Raw genomic sequence first — 24,608 nt, 5'->3', positions numbered from 1 at the left:
TGTTCTTGTTATGGCAGAATTTCTTTTCCCTCATGGCCAAATTGCAAAAGACTATAAGTAAAATAAATTAAAAGCATAAGATAAGAAGCTGAAAAGAAATTAAATTATGTCCAGCCCCTATCAAAACCATTCAACATCAGTTTCAACAATTGTGATGTATAAAATTAGGCTGACAGTGTGGCAGATTTTAAATATTATGTAAGGTCTTACAGCAACTAAGAAAATGCACAGAAGAACATAGAGCATAAATCTGTATAAAAATGTAATACCATATTAGTGATGGCAAATCTGTGGCACGCAGAGCCATCTCGGTAAACATGAGAACTGAGCTCCGGTGTGCACCAGCTGATTTTCTAGCCTTCTGGGCCCACCAGAAGTCGACAAACAAGCCATTTCCGGCCTCGAAGGAGGTGGGGAAGGCCGTTTTTGCCCTCCCCTCCTAAAAATGCTCTGGAGCATGGGGAGAGCAAAAAATGGGTCCACTGTGCCATCACATGAAAAAGCAGAGGAGCGGGAGGAGGTACGTGCACATGAGCAGGAGTTGGCAAATAGAATCATGGGTGTGTGCATGGGTTCCACCACAAAACCGCGTTCGACTAAAGCACGCTCGACGAAACCACGTAGCTGACGTCATCACAGGGCGACAACAGCACGGAGACAAAAGCACGCTGTAAACGCTAAACCTAAAATTAACCCCTAAACCTAACCCCCCTAAACCTAACTCTAAACTTAACCCTAAACCTAACCCTTAACCTAACCCTAAACCTAACCCTAACCCTTAACCTAAACCTAACCCTAAACCTAACCCTTAACCTAACCCTAAACCTAACCCTTAACCTAACCCTAAACCTAACCCTAACCCTAACCCTTACCTTAAGTTGAATCAGCTTGCTTTCAAAGCGCTATTTAAAGCGCCCTTCTTTCTCTGCGCTCGCTGTTGTCGCCCTGTTGATGACATCAGCAACGCGGTTTAGGGGTTAATTTTAGGTTTAGCATTTACAGCGTGCTTCTGTCTCCGCGCTGTTGTCGCCGTGTGATGACGTCAGCTACGCGGTTTCGTCGAGCGCGCTTTAGTCGAATGCAGTTTTGTGGTGGAACAAAACCATGGCACGACAAAACCGTGCTCGACTAAAGCGCGCCCGATTAAACTGCGTCGCTGACGTCATCAACAGCTAAAGCTAACCCTAAAGCTAACCCTAAACCTAACCCTTACCTTAAGTTGAATCGGCTTGCTTTCAAAGCGCTATTTAAAGCACCCTTCTTTCTCCACGCTTGCTGTTGTCGCCCTGTTGATGACATCAGCGACGTGGTTTAATCGGGCGCGCTTTAGTCGAGCGCGGTTTTGTCGTGCCACGGTGTGCATGTGCATGTACAACCCCCTGCGCTCCCCTCGCTTTTGGCACACAATGGCAAAAAGCCATCACTGCCCTAGTAGAAATTCTCTACAATATAGTAACACGTTCCTTTAAGATCCCTAATCATATACTGTATGGGGACCTTTGTGTGTCCATATTAAATGAGTTGCTTAATCACACTTCACTTTTTCCAAGATTTTCAAGTAAAAGACTTTGGAAACTTAAGAACATTCTTAAGTTCCATCTGCTGGGCAATACATGAAGGTGCAGTAGAAATAGGAAGGAGCCTTATGATCAAATAAATGTCAAATCTCTTCCATTGCTCTACAAATAGGAGATGCAATCCTGTGAATCATCTGTGATTTCTTCATACTCGGGTAGGTGGATCAACAATCATATTGCAGTAATTTACTAAGTTTTTGGTGCCAGGGAAAATGTTCTTAATTTGTATTTCACAACAGAAAGGGGATTGAGGCATAATTTTCAATAGGATATGATATGATAATGTCATTCAGTTGTTTTGGAGTTAGGCAGTGCCATAATACAACTAAATAAATAATAAACAAATAATTATACAAAGCAAATCATCATCAATTTACCTCACTATAAAAACTGTTTTCAGAGTGGCAATCCTGAAATCCTGAGTTATTTCAGGTTCATAGTTCTGGCATGGGTTTGAAGTCTAACTGAAAAACAATTTTGAGAGTCTTGAATATTAAATTCAATATCAAATTAGATATTTCAAGCACAATCCAATAGTTTATGAGAGCACATGAACAAAAAAACCTGGTGTGGTCAAGACTCAAAGATAGCAATTTAGATGAAAGACCGTTGGCTTACCTGAATGGTCATTCTCTAGGCACAATATGCTGACTCTGTAAACCACTTAAAGAGGGCTGTAAAAGCTGAAGTTAACCCAAACACTCCAAGCAGCGCCTAGGAGAACAAGATTTACTGGCAAGAGTCTTATTTGATGGCATAAACAAATAGCTTCTGCTATTCTGAACACTAATTTAGTAAGATAATAATAAAATAGCAATAAGCACTTAGACTTATATACCACTTCATAGTGCTTTTACAGCTCTCTCTAAGTGGTTTACAGAGTCAGCATATTTCCCCCTACAATCTGGGACCTCATTTTACCAACCTCGGAAGGTTGAGTCAACCTTGAACCATTAAGATTTGAACTGCATTTGGAATCAGTCAGCAGAAGTAGCCTGCAGTACAACATTCTAAAATATGAAACTTCAAGAAAAAGATGTAATTCTAATGGACAATATGGTTTTTTTCCCCTATGGTAACTCTCAAGTTTTATGTTAGAAATGCATTATGTACTCAGAAAAAAGAATACTAATTGGGCAATTAACAGGAAAATATAGTTTCATTTTGTAAGAGCTAGATCAGCAGCCTCCAACCTTTTGGGCACCAAGTTTTTTCTGCAGACTGGAGGGGGCGTGGTTTTGGATGCTGCCTGCATTTTGCGGATGGGTCTTTGCTTGTTTGCGCGACCTAGTTGCTGTCATGCCGCAGCCCAGTCCCAGTCCATGGACAGAGGTTGGGGACCCCTAGGCTAGATTATAGGACTACAGTCCTATATATCAGGTCACCTTCCTTAACCACAATCAAATCTTTCATCTGAGGAATTATTCAGAAGAGAGAATAGGAAAACAAAATACATAAAATTTCTAACTTCTTACCTATTACTGAACTGATGGCATATCTACCATACCCAAGTTCACTATAATAGGAATATCTCCAAATCTTCCTAGGTTAATTAAAAACATTCTTGAAGTATGTCCAAAGCCATTAATAAAACCCTGGAGACACACTCCTAAGAAAAAAACAGCACATGAAATAATTAGCAAGAATGCAAAACATATTTTAATTGCACAGATGGTCACAGTCCATAAGCAGCAAAACACGATGGACATGATGCACCACATTTATTCACTGCCAGTAGATGGCATCTCTGCTATACTGTTTTTATGTACCTAAAACTAAATCATTTCATGTACCTAAAACTAGAGACAAAACACAGCCTGACAGTGGCTCAATTCTAGAGTAACCCATTCTTCTTTTGTTTACCTTCTTATAAAATTCCTACAAGTTATCATTATAAAAATCCATGTTTCACTAATTCAGCTGACCTGATTGAAACCACAGATATAATGGATGTATACCAAACTTTAAGCTTATTTCTATCTTACCCACACAAAAAAAGAAGCTGGAGACTAATAGATTTCCTTATAAAGATCAAATCTTCTTATAAAGATCAAAACTCAACTCTCTCTGTAGGAAGAATTTCTTTTATGTCCCAGGCAATAAGAATAGGAAGCTTTTACTCTAAGCATAAAAAGTGAAATAGAAGGCAGTCCTGTTGTGAGGAAAACATTGAGTTTTATCAAGCAATCACTAATGGCAGTTTTAACCTTGCTGAATTGCTTTTCAAGAGTCTGGCAATTGCACCTGGAAAGACAGGACAGAAATGTCACACATGACAAATGTTATTCCACTGATCTGCATATAAGCTTTTCTTTCAGCCTTGTATTCAGAAATTTTAAAGAAGACTTTTCACACAACATATGAGCCACCTAAATATTTTAAGAATATTAAACTTGCCATGCATTACTTTAATTATTATTTCCTCCTAATTTGCTCCTCTTAATTACTATTGTATAGATCATGTTACAATACTGGATAGATGGTATACCTCTAAGCAGTTACTGGGGAGAGACTTATTCAATGATGAAAATGAATAGTTTCTCTTATTCTGAATATTGGTATAAGATACATCCCATAGAAAGTACTAGCTGCATATTAGTAAGCCTTTTCTAAAATGAACAAATGTGGTAGAAAAATATTGTAATTTTAAATATTTTAAAAGATGTCTCCCACCAAGATTAATTTATTATATTAGTTCATGTCTTATTCATATAATCATTCTTCTAATCATCTGCACAATGAAGAAATACTTGTCCATTTTACTGGAGGCAGCATTTGAATTATTTAAAAAGAAACGTGTATCCAAATGAAAGGAAAAGATTTTTACAAATGTCAGGATCGTGTGTCATTAAGAATAGCTGGCAAGAATACTCACATATTAAAAGTGAAATTTTATTTATCCACTGCATTTTTCTCTTACATGCAAAGAAAGAAACTAAGTAAATATTGAAAAATAAATCCTTTTGAAATAAATAAAGTAATTAAAATCCCTTGGTTTCTTGCATAAATTTTCTTATGAACCAATCTGGAAAAATGTTATTTCATAGTTTATGATATTTATTCCATTTTTTTACATTTAATTTCCTTTTAAAACAGTATAATGCAAGATAATAACATGACTCAATTAAATTACAATTCTATGCATCCTTATTTAACAGTCATACCATAATTTATTTCCTCTTGAGTAAACAGACATAGCATTGTCCTGTTAAATTAAATAAGACTACAGAAGAAATTATTTTTGTGGTCACTGATGATTTGAAATACTCGTCACAAGTTCATCTTATTACTGATTCCTCTTTTTACCTGATAAATATAGATGTAACATTTTTGTCCTATGATTCCAGTCTGCTAATATATCCAGGAGCCTTTGTAATTATCTCTTTTGTTTCCAGCTGCCTTCCTATTAATACTAGCATTTCAATGTATTTTTTTTTATTTTGCCAAGACTTGTTTTCAAGATATTAACTATGGGAGGTAAGGTGTGTGAAAAAGAAGAGGCACGGCAAGTAAATTCTAGTGTTTCAGGAAAAAAAAATTATGAACAAATTTAGAACACTCCATTTGTCTTCCAGATCATTTCAATCTACACCATTAAAGTCAGGGTTGACTCTTAGTGTACACATCAACAGATTCCCAAATACTGTATAAAAAAAAACACCCAGTTATACTATAATTTCAGGACCCAACTCACATTTCTTGGCCCTCATTTAATCCATCACTGCATCTGGGAAGCAGACATGACTTGCCTCTCCTGGTGTTAACGACTCAGATGTTAAGAGAAAAACAGAGCTGGGTGTCCCTAAATTCATGCTGAAATATTCTCAGTTTCATAAGTGGCAGAGTTAATCCCCCCTGCAAGGAGTAAACCACTGTTAAACATTGCACAAGTTAAAGAGATTGACCTATTCTTTAAAAAAAAACACTAAGAAAGTGAATGAATTTACTTCGTAGGTCCAAGATTGAGAAAAAATACTTTTAAAAAATCACATGTACAGCAGAGAATAAATGCTCAGAGAACTATAGTGTACAGAAATCCAAATTTCACTGGTTGGGAGAAATTGCTACTTTCAAAATAATCTTATTGACAGAATTATTGTGCTGCAAAAAATATGACTCTAGGTGGCTTCCAATAGAGTAAATCCAAAGCAAAACTAGGACTTTTAATTTAATTTTAAAACTAAAACCAAGCCTATGTATTTTGATGTAGGGCAGATTGAAAATTATAAAAATGTCTGAATATTATGCTTTCATTGTTCACCTAATCCTGCCACTAATGTAGCTCATCTAATGTACCCTATTTAGTAGAAAGCAATATTTAATTATATACTGTATTTTTTGGAGTATAAGACGCACCTTTCCCCCCTCCCCAAAAGAGGGTGAAAATCTGGGTGCGTCTTATACACTATATATAGCATTTTTGGCCTCCCAAAACTCTGCCCCTTCACAAAAATGGATGTGCAGAGGGTTTGGGAGGCCTGCAAAGTGCTCCTGGGGGCTGGGGAGGGCAAAAACAAGCAAAAAATGGCCTGGTTTTTTGCCCCCTCCCCAGTTCCCAGGAGCACTCTACAAGCCTCCTAAAGGCTACGCATGCCCTTTTTTGGCAAAAAACGGACCCACTTTTTACTCATTTTTGCCCCAAGGAGCACTCTGCAGGCCTCTCAAACTCTCTGCATACCCCATTTTTCACCAAAAATGAGGCATGCAGAGGGCTTGGGAGGTCTGCAGAGTGCAAAAACTTTTTTTTAAATTTACCTCTTCAAAATTGTGGTGCGTCTTATACTCCAGTGCATCTTATACTCTGAAAAATATGGTATGTCAAAATATTCAACATATCTTATTACTGAAGAGAAAAACACATGTGATGAGTTTCAGTAATCATGGTATTGTGGCCAATTTATAAAACTTTGTCTCAAGGTAAAACTGGATATAACTAGACTCTACCCAGTTCAAAATAAGGTCAAAAGTAAAAAAAAAAAGTAATACTTTTATGACAAATAATCTAAGAATAAGTTTACTGTTTTGCAATAAAATAGCTTGCATAATGCTTAAAAGTGGGGGTGTTAACTGTTTCAAAATCTTGTTGGGAAATTTAAGGTAAATCCAAGTTTTCAAAGAAGGAAGTAGTTACTCCTTATATCTGGAAAGTGACAGTTGTGTTTTCGTAACTCCAAACCACAATGTGTTAAAAATCATCACCTCCTTCCTGAAGCTTCACTGCAGAAGTGAAGCACATTCTTCAGAAGTTGTGGATCCTCTGTCACTGAAGGTTTTTAAGAAGAGATTAGTCATCCATTTGTCTAGAATGGTATAGGGTTTCCTGCTTGGGTAAGGGGATGCACTAAAAGATCTCCAAGGTCGTTTCCAAGTCTTCCACGAATGCACATGTTAGAGGGCAATAGCGAAGGTATGAACCAATCCTTCCCATTTCCAAAATGCCTACACTAAGTAATCACAAGTTATTAGCAATTTATACTAAGTGTTCCTCCTTGCAGATGTTTGTGCTGTATACAAAATGCCAAGGAGCTGAGAAGGGCGTTAAACATGTTAGCATTGGGGTTAACCGGAGCGGAATCTGAGGATCCCTTCACAGTATTAGGTTTGGTACCCACTTGGATGGTGTTCTTAGCCTTGTGCAAGATGGACTTAAATAGGCTAGGCTTAAAGAGCCCCGAGAAGGCAGGAGCATCCGGAGGAAGGTCCTCATCCTCCGAGAGCTCCTGCTCCTCTTGATCCGGATCCTCCAAAACGGAAGCCTCACTTAGCACCGAGGACTCCAGAGATGGGTGACGGACCCACCTGGCCGTAGAGGGAGCCTCCTGCCTGGACTGAGAGGAGCTGGAAGCAACAGGTGCTTGGTCACGCCTCTGCATCCCCTGGGCAATGCCCTGGGAGATGGCACGGGCAACAACCACCTGCATGCCGGCAGATAACTCAGGTTCCTGAGCTATGGCAGAGTCCGAACCAACGGGGTCCCTGGAAGGAGGAGGAACATGCCGGGGAAGGATGGGATCAGCGATCCCTCCAGGGCTAGGGTCCTCGGGGGTGGGCCCTGACTCAGAAAAAGCAGAAGAGCCTGGTTCAGCCAGAGACCTATCCGGGGAGAGGTCCTGGGAGTCTACTTCATCATCAATTACGGACAGGCATTCCCCCCTTGGGAGTGGTGGAATGACTGTCCCAACATGAGGGGTAGGCTGAGGGCACTCCCTCACAGCCTGGCATTGGGCCTTCTTGAATTGTTTGTCGAGAGCCCACTGCTGCGTCTCTGCATCCCTAGTTGCCACCACAGAAGGTGCCTTATAGGGATGGCTATCCTGACTGGCCACCCTGCCCTTCCTTACCCCTGCCTGCAGAAGTTCCCTTGCTAGGGACTTGAGAGGGACCTGGTCTACCGTCAGAGGAGTCAGATGGGCCAGGATGCTCCATGCCCTGATGGCACAGACTTCAGACAATAGGCCAATACAGGAGGAGATCAGGAGATGAAGGAGACTCTGGTGTCTGGTGCTGGATCAGATGACATGCAGATATTGTGGAAGCAGGAACATTGTGGGGAAAAAAATCCAGAGGAGTAAAACTGGGGCTCTGCAATGAGTCCAATGAATCCAACCACTAATGGGAGGTGAGAAAGTAGAAAAGCAGCCGAAGCTGCAAGACCAGGCAGATAGATCAGGGAGAATCAGTGGATAAAAGGCAAAAGAATTACATAAAAATCTTCCCTGTGCCAGTGTATGACCACCAGGTGGCCAAGATGCCAGCCCCACTTGGGGAAATGATGGGGGTAGAAGTGACCCAGCCAGAGACCTGATCAAGGCCAGCTAACCACCCTGCGGTTATCTGCAGAAGCGTGGCTGAGCGGAAACACCAATGGGAGAAAAAGCGCAAATTCAGGCCCTCCCAATTGGCCGCCACTCCGGTGCGAGGGAGGAGGAGGAGGTAAGGAAGGCAGCCGCGTGATTTAAAGTGACCGTGCACCCCTCCACGGCAGGCTACGCCCTCCAAAAGGTGAGAAAAATGCAAAAGCACAACAATTCCAACTAAAAGGGGAATGCCGGCAGCCACTAGAAGCCTCGCCGCTCCTGCTGCGCTTTAAAGCAAAAGCGGCAGCTCTCCGCTGCTGTCCAAAGGCAGCGTGTCAAGCGGAGCACCCACCACCACCATGCCTACCTCCGAGTCTCTAGGAGAAATCAAAATGACGTGAAGCAAAAAGGGGGAAATAAATGAACTGCTAATTATAGGAAAAACAAATTAAGGAAAAAAAGGAAAAACTAGAGAGTCTGAGCCTAGATAAATTACGCTGGAGCTCACAAATATAAGTCCTGAACAGGCAGACTGAGGAAAAATTCTGGCCCCAAGAAATACCAGGAGGCATGGCCAAGGAAAAAGATTTCTCAGTCCCAGGCAACCAGACTGATTTAACCTGTCGCTTGGACTCTCCAAGCGATGCGCAGGAAAACAATACAATCAAGGTATGTTTTTAACATCAACAAAATGAATATCAGTAAATTTCTGAGATTCAAAAATAAAATAGCCTTAAAGATGCACTACCTAACAGAAATATGATTGCCCTGAATTAACACAAATCACACTTATGAAAATAATGGCATGTGATGCATAAATCTTTGGGGAAATTATACTGATTCATCCTATTTCATATACATCAGGCTCAGAATGTTTATACATATGAATGAGTCCTAAGTGATCCTACTTTGTAATAATCAAGACACAAAATGATCACAACAAATATTGCAAGGTTGTGCTAGAAAGAAAGAAAGAAAGATCTTTATTACGGTCAAAGACCAGCAATATACATTTGTCTTTACACTATATTAAAAATACTAACATTAAAATATAATTAAAAGTATTTACATTAAAAGTGGATAATAACATTATGGTCCAAAGATTGTTAAAGGTATGTCCAGATAATTGGTACAAGATGGTACTATACTGTAGCCATTTTTTTTCTTATGGACATTGCAGCAGCACAGAACTTTGCCACTGCATACGTGGTAGCCGGGTTAGTGTCCTGGAGGAGAAAGCCTAGATAAACATTGTCTGCCCTCCCTGGCAATCTCTCTAATAAGGGGAGAATATATGCAGACCTACAAGCTCTGTATAGCTCGCAGTGTTAATAGTACATGTGAATTATCTTCCACTTCTCCTTTACCACATATACAAACGCGTTCGGCTATAGGTGTTCTTTTATACCTGCCCTGGAGGAGTGCTGAGGGAAGAATGTTAAATCTGGCTCTGAAGAAAGCTATTCTTTGTTTTGGAGAGATCAGGTCATTCAGATATCTTGCCGATTCCCACACACCCTGTTTTATTCTGTCCCTACTGTGGAGAGGCAACCTATTTAATTCTTCTTGGAACTCCATGTCCCTCATTCTATTGATTACTACTTGCTTTGCTTGCTCAAAGCCTAGGGACATTAAGAATAATGATGAAAGCCCATAAGAGCCTAGCTTGTGATCAATTGCTTGTTTCCAGGGGGAATGAAAATTGTCAGTCAACACTAGTGGGGACAGTCCCTCTGGAAAGAAATGCATTTTAAGCCAATAAATGACCATCATCTTCCAGGCTCTTACTTGAATTTGAGGCATGCCTGTCTCAATTCTTAACTGGGCATTTGGAGTTCCATTGGGAGCAGCTAAGATGGCTCGCAGGAATTTTGTTTGAATGGTTTCTAACAAGTGTCTCTTTGCAAGGATTCCTGTTTGTGCCCCGTAAAGAATTTGCGCCAATGTTTTGGCCTCAAAAAGTTTTAAGGCAGCAGGTACTAACTGACCTCCACCTGTATAAAAGTAATGTTTGATTGCATTTGAGGACCTAATGGCTACTTGCACTGTGTGATCCAGGTGTGCATTCCATGTCCCTAGCGAGTGGAAAACCACACCAAGGTATCTAAATGTTTTAACCTGTTCCGGTTGTGCTAATTAAACAGGTTTGTAATCACTAACAATATATATTTGCAATTTTTAAACTTTTCATATAGAGTCAGAGTTCACAAAGAAACTTTTTTCTCTCCAGCTGCAAATCTCCAATTGTTTTTAATGTTTAGAACACATGAAATAACTAGTCCTTTAATTAATACCTTACTAGTCCTTTAATTAATACACAACTTTTACAATTATTGTTTTTTTCCTGTAGTGTTTAACAACCAAATAGAAGTTTTTGTCCATTAGAAGTATGTAAGTATGTATGTATGTATGTACGTACGTGTATGTATATAATGTTGACACAATTGTCATTCATAATTATATAATAAGTAAAAAAAAGTGTAAGAACAAATATAATAAAACAGTTGCAAAAGTAAGGCAAAGCATAGAGATAAATGCCATATCTACAAGAGTTAAAATTTCCAAAGAGTCTCTGCTATATACTCTATAAGGAAATTATACTATCAGTAATTAATGCAGTCTAAATTTTCAAATTACATATTAAAGAAGTAGCTAACACACATCTCATTGGGCAACTCCCATTAGCAATGGTTATTTTGGAAACTATTTTCTTCTTATGTAGGCTTCCAAATTTACCTTAATTTAGATCAGATTGCTTTTTTATATTAATGTGGCGAAACAAACTATTTTGGGATTTCATGATCTACTGAAACAAAAACCAAAAACAAAAATTTATATGTCTTTTATTCAAGGGATATAAAAATAGATGTAAAATGTCCATTTGCTTTTTGTTGGCAGAATTTCAATTTTCAAAATGGTATGAACAAAGATCTCAAACCACAGTATTAAAAATTTATGTAGTACATTATCTCAAGGGAAAACTTGTATAACTTCTAAGGGCAATGCTTCCTTCCATCAGTTTGATGTATTGGCTCTCGAAATCATTAGGGCTCAGATGCTCCGTAAGATAACATATTTTGTTTAGTTATTTTAAAGAGCGAGATAAAAATCATAGGCCACTATCTAATTACATACATGACTGTAGGGTATGTAGCTAATTTACTGGTTCTAGTATGAATAAGTGGAGTATATTTTCATTATTATTGAAATAATAATAATGAAACGCCTTTATTTTTACAAATAACTCATGGTAGCGAACACACCTTCTTCCTCCTATTTTCCCCACAACAACCCTGTGAGGTGGGCTGGGATCAGAGTTACTGGCCCAAAGTCACTTAGCCAACTTTCATGGCTATATACAAGGCTTTGTAGCTTAGTGCCTTAACCACTAGATCAAACTGGGCCTCGCCTTCCCCTGAAAAAATTGAGAATATACCTTGAACAAGATATTTATTAACTATTCCAATTTTAACTACTATTATAAGATTGGGAACAGATATATGATCTCTGTGATCATATATTGCCCATTACAGATGCACAAAATGTTTAAAATATTCTGTTTTGAGTTTGAAACAGTTGTTTATCTTACTTAGAAACTAGATCTTACTTTTAAAATAGTCCAGAAGTGACATCAAAACAGTCTTGTTTTGAATTTGCAACAGACGTTTCAGGAATGGGCTATTTTTGGCAAGGTTGGAATAGACACCCTATGTGTGAAACATTTCATCATTGGAATATTTTAGCCTATGCCAGTGATGACTAACCTTTTTCCCATTGCGTGCCAAAAGCGGGGGAGCCCAGGGGGGTCGTGCACGGGCGTGCCCACATCCATAATTTTATGGAGGTGACCCCCCCCCCGGTGCATGAATCTGGCTTCTCCATTGACTTTGCTCACAACTCGACCGAAGCCCTAGTGGAAGCCTGGGATAGGGTGGCCACTGGGGCTTTGGATCGTGTTGTGCCTTTGTCGCCTCTGATTTGGTGTCAATCCCTGGTAGCTCCCTGGTTTACCAAGGAGCTCCGGGAGATGCAACGCTGGAAAAGACACCTAGAGAGTGGTTGGAGGGCCAGCCGGTCCGAATCTGATCAAACACCAGTAAGGATTCATATTAAATCCTACTTAGTGGCGATAAAAGCGGCAAAACGGCAACATTTTTCCGCTCTTATTGCGTCCGCAGATAACTGTCCAGCCACCCTGATTAGGGTGACCCGCTCCTTACTTAACCAAGGAGCTGGGAAAGATCCTTTGCAGGGTAGGGCTGAAGAATTTGTTCAGTATCTGCAGGATAAAATCGCTCAGATCCGGACAGGCTTGGACTCTGACTGGGTAGATTCAGGCGAGTTGACGGGGATGAATCTTGTGGAGACCATCTGGGATAAGTTTGATCCTGTGACCCCCAAGGGCATGGACAGGATTATGGGGAGACTCAGTGCTGCCACTTGTGTGCTGGACCCGTGTCCCTCTTAGTTAGTCTCGGCTTCCCGGGAGGTGACTCGAGGCTGGCTCCAGGCGATTACCAACGCTTCATTGAGAGAGGGGTTCTTTCCCACTGCCTTGAAGGAGGCGGTGGTGAGGCCCCTCCTTAAGAAGCCTTCCCTGGACCCAGCTTCTTTAGCCAACTATCATCTGGTCTCCAACCTTCGCTTTGTAGCGAAGGTTGTTGAGAATGCGGTAGCACGTCAGCTTCCCCAGTCCCTGGATGAAGCCGTCTACCTGGATCCGTTTCAATCGAGTTTCAGGCCCAGATATAGCATGGAGACGGCATTGGTCGCATTGGTTGATGATCTCTGGCGGGCCCGGGATAGGGGCTGTTCCTCTGTCCTGGTCCTATTAGACCTCTCAGCAGCTTTCGATACCATCGACCATGGTATCCTACTGCGACGACTCGAGGGGTTGGGAGTGGGGGGCACCGTTTTACAGTGGTTCTCCTCCTACCTGTTGGATTGGTCGCAGTTTGTGTTGACTGGAGGGCAGGGATCGACCCTGAGGCGCGTCACTTGTGGGGTGCCCCAGGGGTCAGTTCTCTCACCCTTCCTGTTCAACATATATATGAAACCACTGGGTGAGATCATCTGTGGTTTTGGGGTACAGTATCATCAATATGCTGATGATACCCAACTTTTCATCTCTACCCCAAACCACCCAAATGATGCCCTCGACGTGATGTCCCAGTGCCTGGAGGCTGTGCGGATCTGAATGGGGAGGAACAGGCTCAAGCTCAATCCCTCCAAGACGGAGTGGCTGTGGTTTCCGTCATCCCGATTTGTGCATCTTGTTCCATCTTTGATGATAGGGGGAGAAATTTTAGCCCGCTCAGAGAGGGCCCGCAATCTGGGCGTCCTCCTGGATACACGGCTTAGTTTAGAAGCACACCTGATGGCCGTGATCAGGGGAGCCTTTTACCAGGTTCGCCTGGTATGCCAGTTGCGCCCCTTTCTGGATCGGGATGCTCTGTGCACAGTCACTCATGCCCTCGTCCTTTCTCGCCTGGACTACTGTAACGCTCTCTACATGGGGCTGCCCTTGAAGAGCACCCGGAAGCTTCAACTGATCCAGAATGCGGCTGCGCGGGTTGTCATGGGGGCACCCAGGTACTCCCATGTTACACCCCTTTTAGGTGGCCTGCACTGGTTGCTGGTTGTCTTCCGGGTGCGATTCAAGGTATTAATTATGACCTTTAAAGCACTCCATGGCTTAGGCCCAGGGTACCTGCGAGACGACCTACTGCCACCGGTAGCCTCCCATTGTCCAGTGCGATCCCACAGAGTTGGCCTCCTCAGGGTGCTATCGGCCAGACAGTGTCAGCTAGCGACCCCCAAGGAGAGAGCCTTCTCTGTGGGAGCACCTTCCCTCTGGAATGAGCTGCCCCCGGAGGTTCGTATAATCCCCGACTTCCGGTCCTTCTGACGCGCCCTAAAAAGTTGGCTTTTCCAGCAAGCCAGCCTGGCCTGAACAAAACAAATCAGATTATTGATTACTGTTAATTTGAATTTGAATTCTTTTAAAAAAATGTGTCATTGTCAATTTTAATTGTGTTTGGGATATCCTGTTTAATTTCTTCTTAACTTTTGTATTATATGTTTCTTTTAATGTTGTACGCGGCCCTGAGTCCTTGGGAGAAGGGCGGCATATAAATCGAATAAACCTAAACCTAAACTTTGCTTGTTGGGAAATTGCAAAAGATCACATGACCCCAGGGCACTGCAACCGTCATGCATATGAGTCAGTTGCCAAGTGTCTGAATTTTGATCACGTGACCGCGGGAATGCTGCAACAGTCATTAAGTGTGAAAACGGTCATAACTCACACATTGCCTTTTTAACTTTGAATAGTCACTAAATTAATTGTTGTAAGTTGAGAATGTACCTGTAATCTTTCTTCAATTTATTGTTAGCCTTTAAATATGCTTAGTATTTATACAATCACATCCTCAACCATAGTTAAGATAGAAAAGAATAATTCTTCTTGGGGAAGTAGAAAGCATATGATACCCCAGCCTATTTCTGATCCTTAAACTGCAATTTAAAAACATCTATTATATCTGTTCCTCATATTGCCCGTAGGAAAATGTTTACAGCATAACACACTTTTTATGTTCGCATCTTAGCACTCCTTTGTAAAAGATGCAAGAGACAATGGTTAAGAATATCTTAGATATTTTTGGATTTTTTCCAATCAGTATGCTGACTCAAACTGAGCCATTTCCAGAGAAAGGTTTCTCCATTACTAAGAGTACTACATAATTTACAACAAAACTGGTCTATAAATAATTTGAGAAACTGAACTCATGGAAAAATAACAGTTATGATAGAATTGTCCACGGTAGACTAGCTTATCATTAGGCAGATATAGACTGCATGAAGACCATGCTACAGATGAATGGGAAAAGGGACCACCTATTACTATTTTTAAACTGTTTACCTACATCTCACATATACGCGGATATCAAAATTCCAACAATTAAAAAAAGATTGGGGCGGGGTGGGGACAGAGCCAGCAGCATTTATCAGCTAGAAAGCCAGTAGATAGGAAAGAAATATAGTGATATTACATCAAAAATTAAAGCTGTCATTACATCTCATACATATCCAGATCCAACACCATTTTCATGGATCTCACTTCTTTCTCAACAATTGGACATGTTTCTTCAGCCATAAGCCATAAACTGCAGAGGATAGTTTTATGAAAATCTTATCATCCAGCTAAACTATGAATAGTATTCTACAAACTGAAAAGATTGAAATTATAATTTACAGTAGTCAAACCTGCAGTATAAGGTGCCCGTTCCTAACCTTCCAAAATATTCCTAATCACGATGAGTGTCTTACATTTTAAAAATAAAATGACACCGTACACTTTGGGAAAATGCATCATAATACTAGATACGCTTTAGAAAATGCATTGGCAAATCAAAGAGGATAAAGAAAAACACCATATTTATATTTGCAAATAATTAAAACAGTGGATTAAAAATGGAAAATAATAGCCGTGGATCATATTTATTATATACTTCTGCACATGATTTATATACTTCTTTTTCTCTAGTGAGCCAGTACAAAAGAATACAATGTAACTGATTTTTTAGATCCCCCCCCCCCACAAAAAGGCTATATTTTATCTAGCCAAGGACAAAATGAGATGAGTGGCTATATAAGTAAATTATAAGTAAATTACTGCACAAACACCATTTATATGTAAATGTTAAAAAACAGGAGAATCCTAAGAATTGAAGTAGAGCCAAGTCAGATCAGCCTCATAGCCAAAATGAAACAACATTCTGCCATCGTGGTTAATCAAATACATTCAGAAAATGCTAAACAGAACCAGAGAGTGACCACTTTCTTCCATTACTGCTTCTTAGCACCTGCCATTTAGGATAGGCTGCCTGTAATTCCAAAGGGAATAAAACAGACATTAAGACAAATAACTATTAGTAGGCCAATCTTTATAAATTTCTCCAGTCTTTTTTTAAACAATTTTGTTTCTTTTAAAATGTTTGTTTTTCCCATTGAACCTTATCATTTCTTAGAATTAATCTATTTAATTCCAGCTGATTGAAACGCCATGAACTTCATCCAGATTTATTTCTGGAAAACACACATTCCTAGACAGCTGAATTGGCATGGTTTCAGAAACCCTAAAATATTCCTTCTCTAGAGACAAAATATTACAGGTGACCAGAATTGTCCATGGTCCTCCAAGTACAGTCTAATCATAATTTGTATAAGGAACCAATTATGTTGACGGTATTGACTGTTTTAATTTTCATTTCTCTTCTATGGAAAAGGCAGTCAAGAGGTGTAGAATTTCAGTTCTAGCATAAGACACTTCCTAAGTAAGTTATTTCTAGCATTCTATGACCCCAAAATCTTTTTCCAAATGATACACTGTCAACTCATCTCTTATTCATGTTTATGTGGTGTTTGGGGTATGTGTATGTGTTGTATATGCCAAAGTGCATTACTTGCCCCTCTTACATTTAACATCATTAGCTGTTTTCAGACTCCTTGCAAATCTGGAACTGTCTGAAATCATCAGAAATTTGCCCCTCACTTCAAATTATTTGCTGTATATATACAACTAAGTTGTAATAGGCCATCTACTCCCTACCATCTTTTTACTAACCTTTGCATGACTTTAAATTTCTTTGTTTTTCTTCTTTTAGTAAACATTACATTAGGGGATATAAATAAACCTACTTGTATTCTGTTTATTTCACCTTTTATGAACAATGATTCATTCCACTCCATTTTCCCCGGGGCCAGCTCAACTATCTCGGCCTTTGATATATTCATTTTTAGAACCACATTCCTTCTTGCCTCACATAGTCTAACATTGTCTTATGACTCATTTGAGTTCTTTGTCAATAACACAGCCTCATCTGCATAGAAAAATACATATCTTTACATCCTAACTAGCATATTTTTAACTTTACCATAGATATTTCTTATACATTTATTTATAAACAAAGACTTAATGTGACCTCACACATCCTTTACTTATTTCATCATTGATGTTCAACCACTCTTTAAGCATTCCATTTATTTTCACACAAACTACTCTTACTACAATCAATAACTAACCTTCAATTCTATATGTGTAAGTTAAAGATTCTCTAGACACTCCACTTGTCCTGAAATAACAGGTAAATTCTGACGCTACGGGGGTCTTTATTTAACTTTAGCTAGTGTACAATTTCAACTTCTGGAACAGAAAGTCTCACCTGCTAATTCATTGACTGTGATGTATTCTACTCTGGGAGTATTTAGAACTACAGCTGATCCAGATTGCAACAGATCAAGTAATTATGAGTGTACCTTGAAATACCCACGTGATCCCTCTACTTCAGGGGTGTCAAACTTGATTTTATTGAGGGCCGCAGCAGAGTTGTGTTTGACCTTGGTGGGCCTTCGTGGGCATGTCCAGGGTGAGCATGGCCAGCTTAACGTCACTCGTGTTGGGTATCTTGTGGTGGCCCAAGCGCTCTGCCAGAGAAAACAGGTTCCCAAACTCTGTTTTTGGCTGTGACAGCTTCCTGCAACCCTCTGCCAGCAAAAACTGAGCTTTTGCAGGCAATCCTTCCAAACTCCATTTTTGCTGGCAGAGGCATCACGGGCTAGTTCTTTGCTGTTTCCAGGGTGGCCCCGCAAGCCAGATCTAAGCACTTGCAGGCTGGATCCGGCTCTCGGGCCTTGAGTTTGACACCTCTGCTCTACTCCCAAAGCTTCAATGGTTATAAATTGGCTTCAAAATACAATTCAAAGTGCTGGTTGCTGTATTTAAAATCCCTTAAGGCTCTGAGATTGGGTATCTGTGGACATTCTTTTCCCCAGAAATATCTACCTGCCCAATAAGATCTAGTATATCAGGGCTCTTTAAGTATCCCCTTGATCTATAACTGTCATCTTCAGAGGCACAGAAGCATGACTTATCAGTTGCAACTGACATTAAAAAAATAGTGTCCCCTCTGTATGCCTTGGGTCACCAGATAGCCCAGAGAAATAGCATACCCAGAAGAATGATATCTATTTATTGTAAGATTACATAAACAAATCTTGCATCTGAAAGAACATTTATCCCCCATGGCCTTAGACCAAGAAACTAGGGAGGGTCCATTCAGAGTTGTTTGCCACACCTACAGGCTAAAGTGCTTCTTAACCGCCTGCTGCCTTGGCTGTGGCTTTTCCCTGCCTCAAGGTCATTCCCCCATATTGTTACACACACACACCATATTCAAATATCCTCTTCTTCCTGGTCTTTAGACAACCTAATTTCATCAAGCCATGGGAGCCAGTTGGCTATAACTATCCCTCCTGAGGATGAATGGGTTTCATTCTTCAAACTAACTCCTCTGGTTTTCTTTTATTATGAATTTTTAATTTTTTTATTTCTATTGTTTTAATATCAATTACATATTAGAAGCTGTGTGCTGGCCAGAATGAGTTATCTATCTATCTATCCATCCATCCATCCATCAAATTTAAAACCGTCCATCTCCTCCCTCTTAGAGGTTGATTTGAGCTACCTACAAACCAGCCCTCTACCTGCCAGTATATGTCTGGGTACAGTTCAGAGAGCTGGTTACAGGTAATCCTCGACATGACCACAATTGAGCCCAAAATTTCAGTTGCTAAGCAAGGCAGTTAAGTAAGTTGCGCATCATTTCCCAACCATTTTCGCCACAGTTGTTAGGCAAATCATTGCAGCTGTTAAGCAAATTTGACTTCCCCCATTGGCTTTGTCAGAAGTCAGCTGTGAAGGTTACAAATTGTGATTACATGACTCCAAGGCAGTGCAATTGTCATAAATACCAAGTGTGCAAATTTTGATAAAATGACCATGGAGATGCTGCAACAGTGGCAAGTGTGAAAAGCCATTTTTTTCAGGGCTGTTGTAACTTCGAACAGTCACTAAAAGTAATTGTAAATTGTGTATTAGCTGTATAATCTTTGGGAAATCCTATATGACTGGCCCTGGGTAACTATCAGTCTGCATATTCTACCCAGAGCATCCTCATAAAATGTGTACTGAGGAAAGAACTCAGAGATGTGCATTCTCTGCAGCAAGTGTCTTCCGTGGAATATTTTACCACCAGATATAATATCCACCCCTTTGCTCCCAATATTTAGAAAACTTTGTTTTCCTGATTTTGAAATAGCATTAGGGAACTAAGGGTCAATAAAATAAATAAAATTGGGATAAATTTAAAGCTAAATAAAATTGGGATGAATAAGGATACTAGTGTTATGAATTGCTACTACTAGGAATATATTATAACACAATTTAATAATTTGTAGTAGTGTTAGGATTTCCTTTTTTTAAAATTCTAATTAGATACAAGTTTTAATTGTAAGCCACTTAAGAGTTAAATTATTATTAAAGAAGTACAAAGCCATTTTAATGTTAATAATTTATTTGTAATAATTTATAATAAACAAATTTTGTAATTAAAACCTATTTACTTTATACTTTCTATCTTTAAATCAAGACATCTATGTTTACATATATACATATACATATACATATACATATACATATGTATGTATGTAAACATATATGAATATGATACATTTTAAAATTAAATCTGGTTTTGTTTTTTCATTTTGTCTTCTCAGACAATAAAACATAGCATTCATTTTAATTCCATTTTTCAACACATCACTATTATTCCTGTATACATTTCTAAAACATTATTTCCAGAATTCCCTTAGGTCTCATTCAAAATAATTTCATCTACTTTATTTTTAATTTTATTTTCTGTATTCAGGGCCCCGTATTTAGCCTACTTCATAGAAAGATCAATTGATCTCCAAAATATTTTCAGAATTTAATTATAAACATTGAAAATGATTGCATAATTCAATCCTATCACACCATTTATAAACAAATTTAAACATGCCTCCACATGCCACCAGGATATGTGAATGTACCATATTACTCAATCTCACCAGTAACTGATATTTAGAGATACACCAGCACTAATATTATCTCCTATTCAGAGTCATCTAATAGTTATTAGTAGCCTTACACTCCTCAACATTATACAATGGTATATTTGAAGCTAAATTAGCAGCTGTAACCTATGGAGGCAAGTGCTATCTTTTGACTATGTGAGCCTTACTCTTTATTTTCAACCAGTGTCCTTGAGTTTGAATCTATGTAGGTATCTATGAGTATATACTGCATAACTTACAAAATATGACAACTGTGTTCATATGAAAATGAATATTCCTATACTCAAATAAACTGTGTATACTCCTATAAAACGCAACTAATAATTGCTTTCTAGCTTAAAGCAAAATAACTGATATGGAGATTATTAGTTTGTTTATATGAAAGGATTATGATGCCAAGTAGAGGCATATTAATGCAGGTACAAATTATAAAAGAGTACACTGATTATGCTGTAATAGTATCTTTGCCTGGCTGCTGCTTCTATTTCATTATAATATTTTATGTATAAAAAGGGCAAAGTTAACTCCCACAGTTGACCCATCGGTGAACAATGCAGTTGCAACATGCAATTCCGAGTAATAACCCATTACTACCACTGAAATACAACATGTATGGACTCATCTATAGTTGACGGTCTCATAGCAACTAGTACAAAAAAAAAACCTTGCTACTTTGACAAATTGTAAAAGAGCAACCAGAAAAACAAAACCATTCTTCCCTCAGAGGCAAAATTTCACAATCTTCAGTGCTATTTATTTCCTGCATGGAACCGGCCACTATCACTCTCTACAGTAGTGTTTCTCAAGCTGGGAACTCAAGGAATCCCCCAGCCACAATCCTCCACCCATCTTCAAATTGCCAAGCTTGAAAAACACTGCTCCTGTAGTCATAACTGATCTCAGTTTTTTGTGAATACAGAAATTCGCCCACATTCTCTCCTAATGTGGCGCCCTCACCAAAGCAAACTGATGTCTCAAAATAGTATTAGAGGATTGAGGCAAGTCATTAATGTTAAAAGCTGGCATAAGCAAGAACTCAGTTCCTGTAATCTAAGAGTAGTAAGAGTTAACTCTTTCTTCTGTGACAAAGGCCCAATCTGTTTCCAACCCATCTCTATAAAAAACATGTCAATGGTGAAAATAAGTGAATCTTTAATCCTGCAATCCTCCCCAACGAATCTACTTTGAAAGCCCTTATGAAGATGGAAATTATATTGATATTGTTTCCTGTTTGCTTATTTGTATCCTATTACTATCATTAAGTGTTGTAGCTTATGATTCTTGACGAATGTATCTTGTTTATGTACACTGAGAGCATATGCACCAAAGACGAATTCCTTGTGTGTCCAATCACACTTGGCCAATAAGGAATTATATTCTATTCTATTCTGAAAGAGGAAAAACAGTAGCCTGCCTCTCAATACATCTCACTGTCAGATTTACGTGTGTTCCTTATAAAATTAACCACTTCTTGAATAACAAGTGTCTCTGAGAGGTCAGAGACGATTCTTAAGAAACCACCCGGCGCTTTCTTGGACAGGTATGTGTAGTAAATACAACAGAAGAAGAGGCCAATGTAAATAAAAAGCAACAAGAAGTGGGTAGGGGAGAGGGCCGGAAGCTTCTCAAAGCCAAAAGCCTCGGCTTGGAGTTCTAGAACCAAGAATTTTTGGCGGTAGGAGCCGATCTGTCTGCTACAAGCAGAAGACTTAAGGAGAACGGCGGTCACCCCAGGAGGAGTTCACAGGCGAAGCTGGTCACATCGAAGGCAACAGGGGAGCAACGCCAAGGCGGTTGCTGCACGGAGTCCGGGCGCGGGAAAGCCAAGCAAGCAAAACAACAGGGAAATAGCTCCCACCCTTCTCCAAGCTTCCTTTGGGCGAGGCCGAGCAAGAAAAAGCAGTGAACGCAGACTGTAAATCCCCCCCCTTTTTTTTTAGCTGGGGAGGGAAAGGAAGCAAGCAAAGGAGTCAAAAATAGCGACGACCAGCGGCACTCTCCGCCGCAGCCTGAAGGAGGCGGGAATCCGCCGCTCTTGCCCCGCGGTGGCGTCTTGCGTGTACGTGAGGTTTCACTTGCCCCCTCCCCAGGGCGCTTGTACTTTAACACGTTCACAGCCAGGTCATCTACGGACCCCGCGTCCCGGCGCCTTACCTTTCCAAGCCCGGCCTTGCAAAAGGCGCTCAGGTTTAGCGCCGTCTCCTCCGCCGCCTCTGCAGCACCTGGAGACCGACATCCGTGCCGCGGCTGAGCCTTTGCCACCCGCTCCCCGGCGCTGCGCCGCCAGCCTCGGGTTACCCCACCGGAGGAAGGAAAGAGGGCAGAGCAAAAGGCGGCCGCCGCACGCACGCTCGCTAGCCCGAGCCCATAGAAGTCTGCGGGCGACAAGGGAGCCCGGTCGCTAACACCGACCTCTGGCGGGGAAGGCTCATCCGCGGCGGCCGCAGGAGCCTCCTGCTGAGGGCGCAAAGCCCCAGAAGAGGGTCTCCCGCTCCTCGCCGCGGAGAAGGGGGGCGTGTGCACTCCCAGCCGCTGGTGCAAGCGGGTTGGCGAGAAGCGGCCAGGGGGGCGGAGAAACAGGCGGGGAGAACTGCTGCCATCCTCGCTGGCTTTTTCCGTCCCAAAACGACTCGGGTGTCGCTAAGAGGAAGACGTGGGCAGCCGGCATTCATTCGTCTTTTTTTGCCGTCAGCCACAAACCTATTCATACGTGAATCTCGCCTTCATACGCCCCAAAGAGGTCTCCCTTCTGTCTCCGGCGTGTCTGTGTTGTTTAATGTTTTCAAAGGGCCGTTTCCAGGTTTTCCGCATTCCTTTCGGCCGAGGCGGCCGATGTGGGCTTTTATATATATACATGAAGACGCATAGAAGTTGCAACCCAACAGCAGGCTAAGCAAGCATGGGGAAGTCAGCTTCGAACCGTGTGATAGGGATGCGCATGTGCGCATGCACACAGCCCACTTCGGCCCGGCGGGGACTCGCATCGGTTTTATTACAGATCTGCAAAGATTAGATCAGAATGTTCCATACTGGGAATGCAATGCGCTTTGACGATAAGGAACCTGCTTTGCATGCAGGAAGACCTCGATTCCAAAGTGATGCTTGGACAAGCTGGGGAATGGGAAAACATAAATCTGAATTCTGGAGTCTCCAATCAGTGTGAACAATGCTGAGGTAATGGACCAATGGTGTGATCCGGTATAAGGAGACTTTTCAGGCTTCTAAAAGAAAACATCTAGCTATAATGAAAACAACATCACACTTCTGTCACAGCCACCATTCTTAAAGGGGACACTTCCCCGCAAGGAGGTATATAACATTCTCTAACCATTACAATAAACCACCAATTACCTTCTGAGTAACCGACATATCTAGGGGAAATAAGATTTTCCTACTTTAGGGAGCATAGCACTGATTTACAGAAGTCTCGCCGCAATAGTTTACAAGGTAGCGATCAAGACAAACAAGAAAAATGGGTTTTTACCTAATCATTAGGAAGGAAGTATTACAATAGCAGGTTGATATCTGGAATAGGGCCATACGTTTTTAAGTAGGTAATTCTAAAAATCCCTTTGAGCTAATGGGGAAATGCATATTGTTAAAATCAACACTACTCCAAGGTTGATATTTATCTTGAACGGTTCCTTATAGTAATAATTCTGAATTATTTTAAGCTAATTTTCATTATAAAAATTATTTTTATATACTATGCAATGAGAAGTCAAAATGAGACAATCCAATTCTTAAGACTGCCAGTAAATCATGTTTTAGTGTTCATGAGAGAAAAAAGACCATTTAGTTTAGATCTGCTAACCTGTGGTTGACAACCAATTGGAAGACATACTTTCCATTTTCATATGGTCAGGTGTTTGTGTGCACACAGACACCTAGGTATTTGGATTTCTGGCAACATCATTTCAGTTTTCTTGCAAGATTTTCACAATTGTTTCCTCTTTGCCTTTTTTCCTAGAACCCAGTGTGTGTGGCCCCAAATCAGCCAGATTTCTTTGTGCCTAAGATGGAATTGGAATTCAGTCTCTCAATTTTCAGTCCTGGCCCCCAAACTCTGTGTGTGTTCGTGTGTTACAATTTCTTGTGAATTTCATATAACCCTGATGCTCTAATGGTGTTGTTTTTCATATCTATTTATTGGCATGCATGCATTCTTAGAGAATAAAAATAACTGGAACACAATGCTTTGATCTGAAATGTGCCCATTTGTTCTGGAAAAAAAAGACCATGGTTACTTAGGGGATGAAAGAGAACATTGTAGAAATGA

General features: G+C 40.4%; 1 protein-coding gene and 1 long non-coding RNA gene across 2 annotated transcripts in view; one reads left to right on the top strand and one right to left on the bottom strand.

Moving 5' to 3' along the window:
- PFKFB4 (6-phosphofructo-2-kinase/fructose-2,6-biphosphatase 4) overlaps positions 1-22,752 on the bottom strand; it is a 64,294-nt gene extending 41,542 nt beyond the window's left edge. Inside the window, exon 1 of the mRNA XM_087709149.1 lies at positions 22,484-22,752. Within this exon, the coding sequence (XP_087565275.1) occupies positions 22,484-22,565 (82 nt within the window). The 5' untranslated portion in view covers positions 22,566-22,752. The remainder of the gene's footprint in view (positions 1-22,483) is intronic.
- Positions 22,753-22,903: 151 nt separating this feature from the next.
- On the top strand, positions 22,904-24,523 carry LOC148048004 (uncharacterized). The gene is made up of 2 exons (XR_015695910.1): positions 22,904-23,503; positions 24,300-24,523. It is a non-coding gene; the product is annotated as an uncharacterized LOC148048004 (long non-coding RNA).
- Positions 24,524-24,608: the final 85 nt, after the last annotated feature.

The sequence above is a fragment of the Thamnophis sirtalis genome, unplaced genomic scaffold (genome assembly GCF_051295495.1).
Source record: "Thamnophis sirtalis isolate CommonGarterSnake01/CBP01778 unplaced genomic scaffold, rThaSir2_p1.2 scaffold_3, whole genome shotgun sequence".
In the NCBI taxonomy this organism is placed as follows: Eukaryota; Metazoa; Chordata; class Lepidosauria; order Squamata; family Natricidae; genus Thamnophis; species Thamnophis sirtalis.
This window is presented reverse-complemented; position numbering and strand designations above follow the sequence as displayed.